General features: G+C 49.4%; 1 protein-coding gene across 3 annotated transcripts in view; it reads right to left on the reverse strand.

Moving 5' to 3' along the window:
- Nucleotides 1-16,536, reverse strand: part of znf106 (zinc finger protein 106) — a 56,171-nt gene that overhangs the window by 6,476 nt on the left and 33,159 nt on the right. For 2 of the 3 annotated variants that reach the window (XM_033026713.1, XM_033026711.1), the window contains 11 exons: nucleotides 15,767-16,442; nucleotides 15,301-15,370; nucleotides 13,044-13,198; nucleotides 12,046-12,106; nucleotides 10,817-11,161; nucleotides 7,654-8,443; nucleotides 6,567-6,622; nucleotides 5,845-5,990; nucleotides 3,851-3,985; nucleotides 2,877-2,993; nucleotides 28-219 (listed from right to left, as the gene is read on the reverse strand). In XM_033026713.1, the coding sequence (XP_032882604.1) occupies nucleotides 28-219; nucleotides 2,877-2,993; nucleotides 3,851-3,985; nucleotides 5,845-5,990; nucleotides 6,567-6,622; nucleotides 7,654-8,443; nucleotides 10,817-11,161; nucleotides 12,046-12,106; nucleotides 13,044-13,198; nucleotides 15,301-15,370; nucleotides 15,767-16,442 (2,743 nt within the window). The remainder of the gene's footprint in view (nucleotides 1-27; nucleotides 220-2,876; nucleotides 2,994-3,850; nucleotides 3,986-5,844; nucleotides 5,991-6,566; nucleotides 6,623-7,653; nucleotides 8,444-10,816; nucleotides 11,162-12,045; nucleotides 12,107-13,043; nucleotides 13,199-15,300; nucleotides 15,371-15,766; nucleotides 16,443-16,536) is intronic. The other variant, XM_033026712.1, reaches the window with a different exon arrangement.

Below are 16,536 nucleotides of genomic sequence, written 5' to 3' on the forward strand. Positions count from 1 at the left end.
TCGCTGGATGCCAGCCCCCAGACGTACCTTCATGCACAGCACGGTCTTGGTGTGTCCCTCCAGTGTTCGGAGCAGGAGGCCGTTCCTGGCGTCGCGCACACTGATGGTGCAGTCGTAGGAGCCCACCAGCAGCAGCCTGCGGGCTCCCTCCTGCGCTGTGGCCAGGCAGCTGACTGCCCGTGGCCCGTGACAGTCAAACACCTCCAGCTGCTTGTTGCTCTGTGAACAGCGGGACATAACACGAGGATCATACCCAGAGTCCACGCTCTCCCGTGCAACCAGCCACTGATCTCCCAGCCAGGCAGACCGTCCATCCCACCCCTCCTCTCTTGGGGCACACAAACCCCACCAACATACCGCTTCATTACCGAGGCAGCACCGATTAAGGAGAAGGAACAGGAGCTCAATAGCTTGTTGGCAGGAAGAAAGGTTATTGGGTGACAGGAGGGGAACACAGAGGGCCACATGTACATTGTTTAACGTTGCATTCTGAAAGTGCCTACACAGGTAGACTGCATGGTGAAGGTGATGGTTGGCATGCTTGCTTTCATCATTCAGGGCATTGAGTATAGGAGTTGGGATGTCAAATGTACAAGTCACTGGTGAATCCCTGATCACCCTGCTGCAGAGATAATGTCATTACTCTTCCAGCTTCCCCCACACCAACAATCAGTCTGAAGGGTCCTGACCCTAAACAATGATCTATGCATGTTCTCCAGAGACGTTGCCTGACCCACTGAGTTATTCCAGCACACCATGCCCTTGTCCTTTGTAAACCAGCATATGTAGTTCCTTAAATTAACACAGACAAACGGGATTAGTTCAAGTAGACGCCTTGGTTGGCATGGAGGAATAGTTTTTGTGACTCTCTGGGCGAACAGAGGATATAGGTTTACGGTGAGAGGGGAAAGTTACCCGAGGGGTAGCTTTTTCACCCAAAGGGTGGAGGATGTATGGTACGAGCTGTTGGAGGAAGTAGTGGGCACTATCACACGTTTAAGAAGCATTTAGATAGGTACATGGATAGGGCAGGTTTGGAGGGATATGGGCCAAACGCAGGCAGGTGGGACGAGTGTAGCTGGGACATGGTGGTCGGTGAGGGCAAGTTGGGCCGAAGAGCCTATTTCCGCGGTGTATGACTTTTGTAGTGGTGCATGACAATTGTAGTGGGCACACTTGCTTCTGGTTTACATGTAATCATCCCAGCTCCACAATTACACTCCAGGGCGGTGGAATATCCCTCTGATCCTTTCCTTTCCGTGCACCAGAACGAGTGCCTTTTAAACTCTGTTATTGTAACCATCTCTACCACTTCCTCTGGCAGCTCCTTCCACAAATCCACCATCCTATGTGTGAAAAAGTTGCCCTTCAGGCCCCCTTTAAATCGTCCCCCTCTCACCCTAAACCCAAGCCCTTTCATTAATAAATGCCATTTCATTCTGCCCATATTCCCTTCAACCTGCTCCAGATTCTACCACTCATCCACATGAGGGGCGGTGTACAGCAGCTAATTAACTGGAGCCACCGGGGGAAACCCACAGTCTTGGAGAACGTGCAAATTCCACACAGGCACCACCAGAGGGCAGGATTGAACCCAGGCCTCTGGTGCTGTCAGGCAGTGACTCTACGAGCTGTGACATTGTGTTGCCTCAGGCAGTATTTGATGAAAGGAGGAAGGAAGGCCTATTGCAACAGCAGGGGGACTGGGTGAGAGCATAATTGGAGTATTGTCTAAAGTTTTAGTCTCCATTACATGCTAAAGGGATTAAACTGGTGCCAGGATGGTGGATCTACTACATGACAAGAGCTGAGTTGTCTGGCTTGTATTCTTGACTTTACAAAAATGAGAGAGGATCTCCTTAAAACCTGCGAAAGAGTGGAAAGGTTCGATGCAGGGAGGATATTTCCTCTGACTGAGACCCAGGGACAGTTTGAGAGTACAAGGCACTTATTGCACAGTTCCTGCCTTGGTGCAAATCTTCAATGCATTACTTCATGCTTCCCCAGATTAAGTTCTATTTGTACCCCCTCTGCTGAACAGACGATCAGCACCTGAAGGGACGGTAGAAGGAGAGGCATGGCTATAGTGTGCGGATTAAATAAGTAAGCAAAGACCAGTACCACAGCATGAGTGTGAATTCTTTTTAATTGACAGTGCCTTGCAGAGAGCCAATGTGGGCCAGTGTGGATGAGGAGGCGGGTACAGAGTGCACAGTACAGTTCTCTTCGCCCACAGTTTGCAAATCCTAATAGTTCAGCTTCGAGCTGACCAGGGCCCCATTCCACATGCTCCCTGTAATCTACATCAAGATCCTGCTCTACACTGTCCATTGAAACTTACTGAGATCCCATTCTTAGCTGTGAGCTCATCAGGACCGTTCCTCACTCTCCCTCTAAACACATGGGGGCTCTGTTCCCATCCTTTCTGTAGATTTAAGACAGACACAAAAAGCTGGAGTAACTCAGCGGGTTCAGGCAGCATCTCTGCAGAAAATAGGTGACGTTTTGGGTTGAGACCCTTCTTCAGATCTGAAATATCACTTTTCTCCAGAGATGCTGCCTGACCCGCTGAATTACACCAGCTTTCTGTGTCTATCTTCAGTATAATCCAGCACCTGCAGTGCCTTCCTCCACTCCCTGCAAACGTATCTGGTTCACTGGAAACATTATTATACTATACAGGAACATCTGATAAAGCATGAGATTTCAAATAGTGTTGGGCTAAATAATATTTGAGTCTCTGGCAAATCTGCCAGGGTTGCACTAAGGTCCCGAGGTAATGGATTATTGGAGCTCTACCTGTGAATATAACAAGTGGAAGTAAATGACTGTGAGAGTACAGGGGGAGATGCCAGCTCACATATGCAGCAACTGACCTTAACATTGAAGGTGGCCACCATGCCATTCGCGAGCCCAGCGTACAGGATTCGCCATCGACAATGCAGGCACAGCACCCGGTCGCTCAGCGTGAACTGGTCCAGGCGTACTTTGCTCTGTTCAAATTGAAAAGTTTGGATGTGATCATGGCAAAATCCAGCAGTTACAGCAGGCCAGAGTACACAAGCAATCCATTACAGGGCAGGTAATATGTCCCTTTCATACCCTCCCGAACATGTCATACAACATAGCCTGAGTCCCATGGTGCCTAGGAGGAAGATGAGCTATGCCTGGAGCAGGCTGATTCCTTAAGGCTCCAAAGATAGACACAAAATGCTGGAGTAACTCAGTAGGACAGGCAGCATCTCTGGATAGAAGGTAAAGACCCGAAATGTCACCCATTCCTTCTATCCAGAGATACTGCCTGACCCTCTGAGTTACTCCAGCCTATCTTCGGTGTAAACCAGCATCTACAGTTCCTTCCTACACATTGCTTATGGTTCCCCTCTCCCTCAGTGCTGGTGCCGTGATTAACCACAGGCTGGACAGACTGTGGGTTGAACTTGCTCATCTACTCCCCAAACGGCAGGAAGGTAGCAGGTTTAGTTCGCTTGGCACGCGCGCGGCGAGTGGACAAAACACTGTCTCCTGGCTCCTCACGTGGTTCACGGACCAAGGAGCACTGTTGCTTGTGACACGGTGACTGTGATGCAGTACAACTCAAGTCTCACGGTGCTTGCAATCACCACTGCTCTGCAATCACTCCTTTCGAGGGTGCTCTAAATGTGGGTGCCCAAGGAGGAAATTAATTCCTTTGGGACTTCAGAAAAGAACAGAGCCTGAAACCTGGAGCCATGCCACATGTGTAGATTATTTAACTGACTGAGGGGCAGTGCTGAAGGTTAATTATGACTGTAATTCCATTGGCATTAATGAGGTGGTTATAAATCCACGAGATACTGTTACAACCCACCTTGACATCATAACGCCGGATGATGTGGTCGCTGGATCCCGTGTACAGGCATGCATTCTTGCCTTGCATTTGTATGATCAGTAGGCAATTCACCTTCGTACTGTTAGCCTCGAAAGTGCCCACACACTGCCGACTCTGAAGTAGTGCAAACACAAAGTCCGGGATCAATCTTGCAATTCGCAAAGTGTTTAGGTGGAGAAGATACCAAGGGCTTCATTTCGACAGTGCAATTCAAAGCCATAACTGGTTCAAGACTGTTGTCAGCCATTTTATCTAAAGCTTTCTGAAATCCCTTCAATCCATTGGGCAACAATCACATTTGAGGAAACTGGAGAGTGATACAAGAACAATTGAGATAATGGGTATGAATTGTCTAAAAGCTTTTTAAACTTAGATAAGTCCACTCCAGATGGCGCAGAAGATTCACCAAGGTGTTGCCTGGGATAGGGTGCTTCAGTAAAACAGAAAGACTAAAGAGGTTAGGGTTGTTTTTGTCAGAGTGCAGGTGATGAGGCAACCTGATTGAGGTGTATAAAGTTATGAGGGTTATAGATAGAGGAGATAGTTGAAACATTTTCCCAGAGCACTTCCACTTAAAAATAGAAGGAACAGATGTAGGGCAAAGGATATGAGGTTTAGAAGGGATCAGAGAAATATTTCTGTCACACAGGAGCTGGTTGGAGTTTGGAACGCACTGCCTGAGGGGGTGGTGGAAGCACAGACATAGGACAGCACAAGAACAGGCACTTTGGCCCACAATGTCTGTGTTGAACATGATGCCAAATTAAACTAATGCCATCTTCCTACACTCAGTCTATATCTCTCCATTCCCTGCCTGTTCATGTACCTGTCTAAATGCCTCAAACATTGATGTAGTATATGTTTCCACCAGCTCTGATGGCAGCGTATTGCATGCACCTCTGTGTGAAAAGACGTGCTATGTACATCTTCTTTAAACTTTTCCCGTCCCACCTTAAACCTATGCCCTCTACTATTTGACTCTCAGAACATTTAAGTATCTAGACCATCAACTGAATTACCATGGCAAAGGCAACTACGGAGCAAGTGCTGGTTTAGTATTAATCCTATTAGGGGGCAACACAGTGGTGGAGCTGGTAGGGCTGACGCATCATAACTTCAGGAACCCGGGTTCAATCCCGACATTGGGTACTGTCTGTGCGGAGTTTGCACGTTCTCCCTGTGACTGCGTTAGTTTCCTCCGCACATTGTTTTTTTACCACATCCCAAAGACGTGCGGGTTTCTATGTTAATACTGCCACTAATGTGGATGCAAAAGTGTGATAACATAGCACTATTTGTTTGTATGTATGCGTGCGTGTGTGTACACACACTGAACCTTTTTTTTCCTTATTTATTATATTGTTTACAGTGTACTATGTTTACATATTCTGTTGTGCTGCTGCAAGTAAGGATTTCATTGTTCTATCCGGGACACATGACAATAAAACACTCTTGACTTGAACTAGTACAAGAACTAGTGTATTCGATGGTCGGCATGTACTCAGCAGAACAAAGGGCCTGCTCAAATGCTGTATCTCTATTTCTAAAAGGTCTTTGACAATGGATTAAGGAGTCTGTTTCAATGCTCTTTGACCCAGACTTGAAACAACACAAATGATGAGACTCTTGAAGATGCACACATTCTTAATAGCAAGGGAATCAGGAGAAGGGGAAGGGGGAAGCTGGAGATGGAGAGCGGTGTGAAGGACTGGATCGATCCATTAATGTAATGGGTACAGGGGGGTGGAACATATGGCTGTTTCCCCGAACCAGTCAACACAACCAATTGCTTCTAGACCCCCCCCACCCCCACATTAAAATCAATCCTCTGTGGCTTCCATATGTAGTAAACTGTCGGCAGCGCTGAAATTAATCCCCACAGACAGCAACACAAGTCCTCTTGTAGTCACACCAAGTCTACTGACTTCCAATAAAGCGACAAGTGAACTGGAGTCCTAGTGGCTGTTGCTCACCGTCAGATTGTACACACGCACGGTTTTATCAGCAGAGCAGGTGTAGAGCTGGCCACCATAGATCTGCATGGCATTCACAGCTGCCTGGTGGCCTGTAAACGTGCCCTCGGTCGGATCCTCCTCCTCCCCTTCATCAGAGGACACTTCTAGGAGAGAGGCACATGTCAGCAGCTTGTCACCAAGTTCCCACCTTCCCATTTCTGAAGCCAGTCTGGTCCTATGCTTGGCCCTGGAAAGGCGTGTGTCATCCTGATCTGGGGAACTGGGAAGGGCAGTCCCTTGCCACATGCCGCTGGCTATTTCTGGCAGGAATTTAAAGTGGGAGGCTGGAGGCGAGGTATAAGAGGTGACCAGCTCTTAACCTGTTAGGCAGGACGGAGTTATACCTTTGGAGAACTGTCACATCTTTACACAGGTTGATGCTGCTTGGCCGTATATAATACAGTCCCTGGATTTTTACCTGTGGGCAACGCTGAGGTGTAGGATAACCTGCAGATTATGATCAGGTACATGCCTGATGAACAAGTACTATCCCAGCTCTGACACCCACGGGATCCACTGAGCCGGGGATGGATGGAGGGTGGAGGGAGGTGGGAAGTGGAGGCCGACTATTGTCCTGCTTTAATCCCAGTCCATGTCCATACGATTGAGGAACAGAGGGAAGGAAGGGAATAGTTAGTCACTGTGTGCAGAACAAAGGCAGGGCAGTGATTTGTTGATACCTGACGTATTCCTCGATCCTCTCTGTGAAGACACTGGAGTTTGAGTTTCAGCCACACTAGAAGAGGACAGAAAAGAAACTGTGCATGAGTTTGCCAAGCACTTGGTGAAAGACTTGTCCCCACAGCTCACCCTGCCTCACCCCATCAGTGACCATGACAGACATCAGCATGAACGCCCTGCACTGCCCAGCTCACCCCCAACTGTGGGCCGGAGGGGAGGGAGCGGGGGCAGGTGGGTTGTGGCGTCTGGGGTGGGGGGGGGGGAAGGGACAGGAGGGTGGGCTTCTGTTGGTGGTGAGGGTTCCAGGGCCTTAAGCCGCAGCTGCTGACAGCTCCACTGCCAGGCCCATTGTCTCCAGTGGTGAGGACGACCGATACTGAAGGAGCATGGGTGAGCATCGGCAAGGATGGTCAGGAGTACAGCGGGTCACATAGAAAATAGATGCAGGAGTAGGCCATTCGTCCCTTCGAGCCTGCAACGCCATTCAATATGATCATGGCTGATCATCCAACTCAGTATCCCGTACCTGCCTTCTCTCCATACCCCCTGATCCCTTTAGCCACAAGGGCCACATCTAACTCCCTCTTAAATATAGCCAATGATCTGGCCTCAACTACCTTCTGTGGCAGAGAGTTCCAGAGATTTACCACTCTCTGTGTGAAAAATGTTTTTCTCATCTCGGTCCTAAAGGATTTCCGCTTTATCCTTAAACTGTGACCCCTTGTCCTGGACTTCCCCAACATCGGGAACAATCTTCCTGCATCTAGCCTGTCTAACCCCTTAAGAATTTTGTACGTTTCTATAAGATCCCCCCTCAATCTTCTAAATTCTAGCGGGGTGGGCAGGGGTGGAGTGGGTCAGGGTGGGCAGGGATAGAGCGTGTCGGGGTGGGCAGGGATCGATTGGGGCATGGGGTGGGCAGGGATGGTGTGGGTCGGCGTGGGCAGGGATGGAGTGGGTCAGGATGGGCAGAGATGGAGTGGGTCTGGGTGGGCATGGAAGGAATGAACGTTGAACAGGGTGAATCGTCTGCAGTGTGTCCACGTGGGATGCCCCCCTCCACCCTCTCATGGAGCCCGCACTCACCCCCTGGCCGCAGGTTTGGCACAGCTTGTACCGATCTCGCTGGTCGACGTCACCTCGTCGTAGGTTGCCTTCAGCAGGTCGGTGACGTTGCCTCGTGCTGCCACCGCCCGCTGCCCCTTGGGCGGGCTGTCGGGCTGCTCGCCAGCCGGTTCCAGCAACTCAACGGCAACCTGATCATGTTCGACCTTGCTGACCTGCAGAAGCTGGACGGTGGAGTCGCTGTCCGTGGTGGCACTTCGCATCTCGCTCTCTCCGCGCTGGCAGCCTTTCACCCTGGGCACCAGGGCCCCGTCTGACCCCTGGTGGGTTGAGGTAGTGACCTTTGCCCTGGCCACCTTCTTTGTCCTCAGCTTGCGCTGGGGTCGGACAAGCTCCGTGTCCTGCTCCGTGTCGCTGTTCTCACCCGACCGCGTCACGCGAGGGGTCTTCTTCTTCCTGAGCTTTTTCTTCTTCTTGGAGCTGCGACTCTCTGAGGGGGTGATGGAGGACTCCACCTCCTGCTGCAGCTCGCTGCCCTGGCTCTTGACCTCCCTCTGCCCCTTCTGCCTCTTGTCTGCTGGCAGGGAGCCACGCTTCTCTGGCACGGCGAACAGCTCTGGTCGATGAGGCGGCCCGGACTCCGCTCCCCTACCCTGGCCGGGTGCGGGTGCCCCCATCCTGGCAGCCTTGTCCCCCGTGAGGCCCGGCAACACACCCTGCCCTGCGTGCCCCGCTGGAACAAAGCCCTTGGCCACGGGCTGCAGGCACGGAGGCAGACTGATTAGCGGGTATCCTGTGGGTGTGACTTGGCCTGGAGAAAGGAGATGGATGGGAGACGTCAGGCTGTGAGGAAGCACCAACAGCAACAACCTTCAATCCCCGAGCTGCATTTCACAAATGCCACCTCCCTCTTTCCCATCAGCATTGCATGTAAGGTGGTCATTAGCTGATCCAATGAGCCAGCTCCCTTGGAGCATTACAAGGACACAGATCAGGCAGATTTTAAGGCACTTCTTAGAGTCATATCATGTGGAAACAGGCGCTTCAGCCCAACTTGCCCACACCAGCCAACATGTCCCATCTTCACTAGTCCCACCTGCCCATATCCCTCCAAACCTGTCCTATCCATGTACCTGTCTAACTGCTTCTTAAACGTTTCGGTTGTACCTGCCTCAACTACCTCCTATGGTAGCTCCTTCCATACACCCACCACTCTTTGTGTGAAAAAGTTACCCCTCAGATTCCTATTAAATCTTTTCCACTTCACCTTAAACCCATGTCCTCTGGTCCTCAACCCCCCTACTCTGTGCAAGAGACTCTGTGCATGTAAAAGATGATCAGGTTCAGGGAGGGAGCCTTTCAGCTCCAGGAGGCACTGCCTCAAAAAGGCAGCCAATGAAAGACCCCTGGCCATGGTCTCATTTCATATCTGGCATCAGGAAGGAGGTGTAGGAGTGAAAACTGTGGCCACGAGGTTCAAGAATAGCTACTTCCCAACAACCATCAGGCTCTTCAACAAGACTAACCTCAACGTATGAACCTCTATGGTTGCACCAAGGACTACAGGTTTTTGCACTACTATTGTGGTTATTAATTAACTGTTTATTTTTAGTTATATATTATCTGTGTATTGTGTTGACGGACCTATCATGCTGCTACAAGTAAGAGTTCCATTGTCCTGTTGTCAGCTTGTCAATGAACACTCTTGACTCGACTCGTGAGCAAGCTACCACAACAGCTGAAGACACCTCTGCAATGGGAGCACTGAAACTTGGAACCTCAAACTCAGGCCTCATCGTTGCTCCCAGCCACTTGTTTGGGAGATGTGGTAATATCTGGGGGGGGGGGGGGGAGCCGCATTTATTGCCCACCGTTAGCTCTCCCTGAGCTGAGGAGATGGCGAAGGGTCGATCGCACAGGCTTGTCATGTCAAGACCGCACCAGGACCGGGCAGATTTCCTCCCAGGGCACAACAGTAAACTGGTGGGTTTTATGAAAGTCTTGTGCCTCATGGTTGATGGCATTGGCGCAAGCTTATTTTTAGCTTTTTGAATTTTAATCCTCTAAATACTGTAAATGCATTCGCCTTCCTTACCACTGATTCAACTTGCAAATTCACCAGCACTCCCAAGTTGCTTTGCACCTCCGATTTCTGAATTTGCTTCCCATTTAGAAAATAGTTTGCGCCTTTACTCCTACTACCAAAATGCACGACTCCACACTTTGCTACGCTGCATTCCATCTGCCACTTCTCAGCCCATTCTCACAGCCTGTCCAAATCCTTCTGCAGAGGTCCTGCTTTCTCCACACTACCTGCCACTCCACCTATCTTTGCAAGGTTATGGGGAAAGCTCATGTGGAAAGGGATGTGGTTTAATTAGGGCTTATCACCTTTGTTCCGTTCAAAGGCAGCCCTGAGCTTCCAACCACCCTGTCATTTTAATTCCCCATTCAAGTCTCTGTCTTCAGCTTCCCACATGCTCCATTGATGTCAGGCAGTTCAAATAATACTGTAAATCCTGCAAATCTGAAATACAGAAAATGCCGAAAACGCTCAGCATGACAGGCTGTATTGTTGGAAAGAAAAAACGGTGGCATGATCTGTTTCTCTCCCCTGATGCTGCCCGACCCATTGAGCATTTTGATTTCAGATGTCCAATGTAACTATGAGGTAGGTTGAGACCTCATTGAAATCCCTGCCATTTAACACCAAATTTAACTACCCCTCTACTTTTCTCTCCACAGATGTACCTATACCAGTCTCTGGCTGTTTATTTCCATCCTGTATTTTAAGTAATCGTCACATGGGCTTCTTCGGTCTGCACGTTACCTGCTCCCCCACCTCTTCACAACTTGAAACTCTTCCAGTTCTGATGAAGGATCATTAACCTGGACCTTGATATCTCTCCCCACAGCTGCTGCCTGAATTGCTGCTTCCAGCATTGCCAGTCTTCGTCAGGGAATGGGACTGACCAAGTTGCTGCAAAGGGCTGGCATGGACTCAATGGGCTGAATGGCTTTGGTCTCACCGTTGACACACATTGCTCATGTAACATTACATTTTCATTGTCATTGAATGCAGAACGCGAATACAAACTGACTCTCTTGTAAAGTGAGGAAACAACAATAAACTACATCTGAAGTGTGATTGTGGAAGATACTGTATCAAATCTCTGAGAAATACCTTTACAGTGGGAGAGGGCCGATTTGTGACAGTCAGTCAGCATCCGTCCAGTGTAGGGCAGTGGTTCAGAACTCTTCACACCCTTCTCTGTCCTCTTCGGGGAGGTGGGCTCTTGCTTTATGGAGGCGTTTGACACAACAGGCAGGGACGTCGCTGCAGCGGCCTGGAATCCTGGAACAGCTTCTGGTCGAGGGCGCAGGTCTGAGCTGGAGCCAGAGCAGGGAACTGGGCACAGTAATGGTGAGAAGGGGATGTGGAAGTTGAGATCACACGCACCTCTGTGCAGACTGCTGATTTCTGTTGCCGGGCTCTGCATTGATCGCTCTCCAGAAGGATCGTTGGACTCTGGAGAAGACCAAGTGGACACCGTTAACGGAATTCAGAAGATACAGTTGCCAGCTTTCATTACATACAGTACAAGTAAACGGCAGTAACATCCAAAACAGTTGCATCTGCCCACACCGTTCCGCCCCTGCATGACGGCATGATCCAGAAGACACTGCCCCAGGATCTTTACTGGGGCAAGAGGAAGCGCAGCGCCTCCTGGCTGAGGAGTGTAGTCAGTCGCTGATGAACTTTCGAACCTCGGCGACTCTCGGCTTTTGGGCTGTGTACAGATTCCTGTCGGTACGGCATCCTCCCAGATGGCATGGCATGGCAAACGGGTACCCTTTCCTTCTAGGTGCCACACAAACCTCACAGCTGGCATCAGCTGCAGCACTCTGAGGGAGCTGCCCACCTTTTACTGGGACCTTCTCAGAGCCCAGGAGAAGGCGGGGCAGCCAGAGAGTGGGCACAGTCACTAGGGTTCATGGGGAAGCAACCAGCAGGCCGGCACGGTGAGCATCGATGGGCTGGTGGAGGGGTATCACTCAGCAGACCCAGCCCCTAAACCCACCCCAGGAGTTGGTGCCACACTATGGGCTGTGTCTCAGAAATCCCCACGTTGCCACTCAGCGCAGGGCAGAGACAGTTCCCGTACATGCACTCTCTCCATTTCCTTATCCTGTCCGTAGTCCAGGCCCGCCTCAGGAACTCTAGGTACCTGTCTGGGACACGAGCTAATGTTCCAGAGTGGGATTTGCATTTTTCAATCAGTAGACCCAGAGATAGAGTGCTCATCAATGAAAGCACTCCGCTCTAATGCTGAAGACTGCACCGGATAGCACCTGGAGAATTTTGACCAGATTCTCGGACGGAAGGGAAACCGGCCTCGAACTGTGACTGACCTTGCAGGCCTTGAAGAATTTCAATTCTCTTGGTCCTTAGTGTGCTCATTTCCAGGGTGATCTGTGTGGAAGACAAAATGGATGGAATGACCACGGCACAGCAATGTTTGCAGATAGCTGTTCTCACAGGAAACCTAACTTCCCCTGGGGAGCGAGGATAATAACTACATTCAAATACATTTAAAGGCTTTTAAATTGAGTAAGGCATTTTTTTAAAGTCATTATCAGATTGGGGGGGGGGAGGGGGTTGGTCATCTCCCTAGCTGATGTTCCCTTTCTACAACAAATGCCACTATACAAGGCATTTAAAACCCACTGCGCAGTGGGCGATAGTGTTATATGCAGGCAGACCGTGCAGGGTTGATTGGTGACCAGGTATGGAGAGACGATAAGACAGATCTTCAAGGAGTGGAGACGGTTTAAAAAAACAAACCACTGGAAGAAAGCAGAACAGGAGCATCTGTGGAGAGAAATGGACAGACAATGTTTCAGGTTAAGAACCTTTCTTCAGACTGATGGGAGAGGAGGGAAGATCGATGGTAGAGAGGTGAGGGGAAGGAGTCCAGCAGGAGCTGGAAAGTGTAGCGAAGAGGGGTTATTTGGCAAATGAGTCAGATGGGGAAGAATAGGGGAGGGGGATAGCCACGAGGCTGGTGGTTGTGGTGAAGACAAAAGCGTATAGGAGATGGGGAATGAATCATAGAACCAGAGGGAGGAATGGAACAAGTGGAGGGGGGGGGGGTTTACGGAAAGTGGGGGACCCTGAGCAGGGAGAGATAAGAGATGAGCAGATGGAGGGAAAGGAAAATGGATGATGGGGGCAGAGGGAGTAGAAAGACAGATGTGCACATATCTCATCCAGACCTCATCCCTGTGATGTTATACTCGGATGGCATTTTGGTCAGGCAAATGGGACTAGCTTAGAAGGGCAGTTTGGTCAGCATTCACGGGATGGGACAAAGGGCCTGTCTCTGTGCTGTATGACTATGACTCAGTACCTGTTGTTTAAGAAGCAGGAACTTCTGAACCTCTATATATGCGGCTTGGAGAGTAGCACGAGCCTGCAGCAGGTTTCCATCTAACCCTTGGCTTGTTTTATTCAGCTCGTCCTCCCGCAGTGAGATGCTCAGCAACTGGTCTAGCTGGTTCCTTTCTGGAATCAGAGGCAGTACACAATGAGGACACTGGTGTAGCTGAACATTGCACACAGCTTGTCGAGGACACACAAGTAACACTGGAACACAACGAACATAAATTAGCACAACCCTTCCCCAGTGCCCAGCCCTTCCCCAGTGCCCAACAGCCCAATGCATAAACAAAGTGAAATATCATTCCCTCTGAGCTATTTTTAGTTCTTTAATCAGATCTGCGAGCAATACTCAACTTACAAATTAGTTATAATAAATCACTCATATTTCATTCTCCATCCACCAGTAAAGGAATACCTTGAAGGTTTGGATATGGACTCCAATGTGTTGCCACTTGTCACTTTCCTGTCATTTATTGTGTTTTACTTCATTGAGCAGGTTTTGGATATGTCCAGCCATTTCTGTGGATCATGAACATAACTCATGTGGAGACAATGGCGAGGGAAGGCAGAACAGGTGATAATTTCTAAAGGCCCGGTTGGGGGTCTTTCTTTGGTAGCGAATAGAATGCTAAAGACTGGAGGGTGACTAAAGCTGTGCCTTTATTTAAGGGCTGCAAGGATGATCCAGGGAACCTTTGACAAGGTAGCAGGCATGGAAGGTTAGATCACATGGGATCCAGGGTGAGCTCACCTGAAGGAGGCAAAATTGGCCTGATGGAAGGAGTCAGAGGGTGGAAGTGGAAAGTGGTTATTTAGATTGGTCTTTGACCAGTGGTGTGCTGCAAGGATTGGTGTTGCATCCTCTGTTGCCTCTCATTTATGGATGACAATGCTGTTAACACAATTTGTAAGTTTGTGGAATACACCAAGGCTATCCAAGATTAAAACAAGATACAGATGAACTGGGGAAGTGAGCCAATTAATGGCAATTAATGGATTTAATTTGGCCAAGTGGGGTGGTTTGCCAAGTTAAATCAGGGCAGGAGTTACACAGCAAATGGTAGGGTCCTGGAGAGACGTAGGGGTGCTGTATATATTTCCCTGAGAGTTGCAACACAGGTAGTCAAGGTGGCGAAGAAAGTGATAGTACACTTGCCTTCAGCTAAGTTCAGCTACATTGGAGCAGGAGCTGACTCTGTCCCTCCCAGTCTGTTCATGTTAAACATTAGTAGTCGGGATATTGAGTGAATGAAGTGGGAAGTTGCATTACAGCTGCACAAGACATTGGTGAAACTACATGCGGAATATGGTGTGCAGTTCTGGTTGTCCACCTATAGGAGGCACGTCATTAAGCTGGAAAGGGTATAGAAAAGATTCAAGCGGATGTTGCTGGGACTGGAGTACTTGAGTTAAAATGAGAGGCCTGTTACTCTGGGACTATTTCCGTGGAGTAAAGAAGGTTGAAGGGTGATGTTAGAGATATATAAAATGAAGGGCATAGATAAGGTGCAAAGTCGCAGTCTTTTTCGCAGGATAGGAGAGTTTAAAACAAAAGGGCACAGACTTAAAGTGAGAGGGTAAAGAATTAAAAAGGACCCGAGGGGCAACATTTTCCACACAGGATATATGGAACGAGCTGCCAGCGGAAGCTGTAGTGGGTAGAATGACAATAATTAAGTATCACTAAACTAAACTAAAATGACATTTGGACAAGTACATGGTTAGGGAAGGTTTAGAGATCTATGGGTCTAAAGCAGGCAAACAGGATGAGCTCAGATAGATATCTTGGTCAGCATGGGCAAATTTCCATGCTGCATAACTCTATGAAAGCTGGTGGTTCTAAATGCAGAGAATAGCCATTTAAAAGTGGGTAATAATCTAAGCTGGTACAAGGGTCAGGAATGGAAAATGGTTGGTCAGGTCTTTAGTGGAAATGTTCCCAAGGGAGCAAACACTCCTGGCAGATCATTGCAGTGAATGGGAAAGGAAGGATTTACCATAGGAGAAGCTCACGAGTGTGGTCTCACCATTAACAAGACGCACACTGCAAACGTGCCAGAGGGAGCAGGTGGAGGGGCTGGGAAAAGGGCGAGGATAATATGTATCCCTCACTGTCCGCTCACCGGGGAGGTAAGAGGTGAAAGTCTTGTCATGGGCTCAGGGATCAGATGGTACAGTGGTTGCTGCAACCAAATTGCTGAAACTTGCACTAATAGTCCACTCACCTCTTTTACTTTTGATCTTCCTCCTCTTATTCTTTCTCTCCAAACCAGGGAGCTCTGGAGACAGACCATCCTAGAGAGAGACGGGTTGTACAATGATAGAAAAGTTATGTAGCGTCAATCGCTATTTGAGAGAAAAAAACTCGCAAAGAATGGTCTTCCATCAAATGACTGGAAGGATATCTAAATTGGTAATTGGGTGAGAACGCATTTGATACGAAACCCCAAAGTGATTTTACCAATGGGGTGGCACAGGAGAAACAACTTTAACCAGAGAGTAATCATAAAGTAGAATTTAATGTCATTTAGAGCAGAAAGAAAGAACAGCATATTTGCATTTAAGTTTGAGAACACAGACTCTTTGACAGATCCTTGTATCCCTCCACATGACGTTCTATCAATGTTTATGTGATAGCCGGGCAGTACTGTGTACTGGAAGTGGTGACACAGCATTGAATTAGTTACTTACAGGTGTTGCTCTTCTTTTCTTGCCCAGCACTTGGGTGTCATTGAGTTCACCGCCAGACGTGTAGCTGCTATCGGTGGCACCGTCTGCTGCAGCAGGGTCTTGCACAGTGCGGCAGGAACTCTGCTGGGCGTGCGTCTCGCTAGCCCCCTCTGCCTCATGGTAGCCCTGTGGACGAGAGCCCTCGCTGGCAGAGAGGAGGGACGCCTTTCCTCGCCGGCTGCTCTCCACAGGTGTGCTGTCGAATCCAAGGGGCGAGCCGGAGCTTCCTTCTTGCTTCACTACAAGCAGCGCCTGGGTCGAAGTGTTGTCACCACTGCCGCCAACCTGGAACCTCTCTGCCAGGGCGGTGCTATCGCGAGCAACTCCCTTCACCGGGCAGCTCGACCCGTTTGGTCCTAGAGATAATGGAAGCAGCTTGCTGCTTGGAATGGTGGGAGCACGCTCTTTAGCTCTATCCCCCTCCTCGGTCTTCACATCATTGCCAAACAGGTTGTAAATCGACCGCTTGTCCGTGACCACACTGCTTTCCGAGAGGCTGCGCTTCCGGATGGTTCCAGTGGGAGCATTGGAGATTCCCTCCCACTGGAAGCCTTCCAGAGAAGACAGATTTTCATCTTCATCCAGCTCCGGAGCATCCGAGCTGGTTTGCACTGAGGGAACCATCTCAATCCCAAACCTGGAATACAGAACCATGGATGCGTCAGGAGAAAGCACAGCCAACTGTACAAGCAGTCTGGTCGGCAGCACCTTTTAACCACAAACAAAACCCA

This window comes from Amblyraja radiata, chromosome 9 (assembly GCF_010909765.2).
Source record: "Amblyraja radiata isolate CabotCenter1 chromosome 9, sAmbRad1.1.pri, whole genome shotgun sequence".
Lineage (NCBI taxonomy): Eukaryota > Metazoa > Chordata > Chondrichthyes > Rajiformes > Rajidae > Amblyraja > Amblyraja radiata.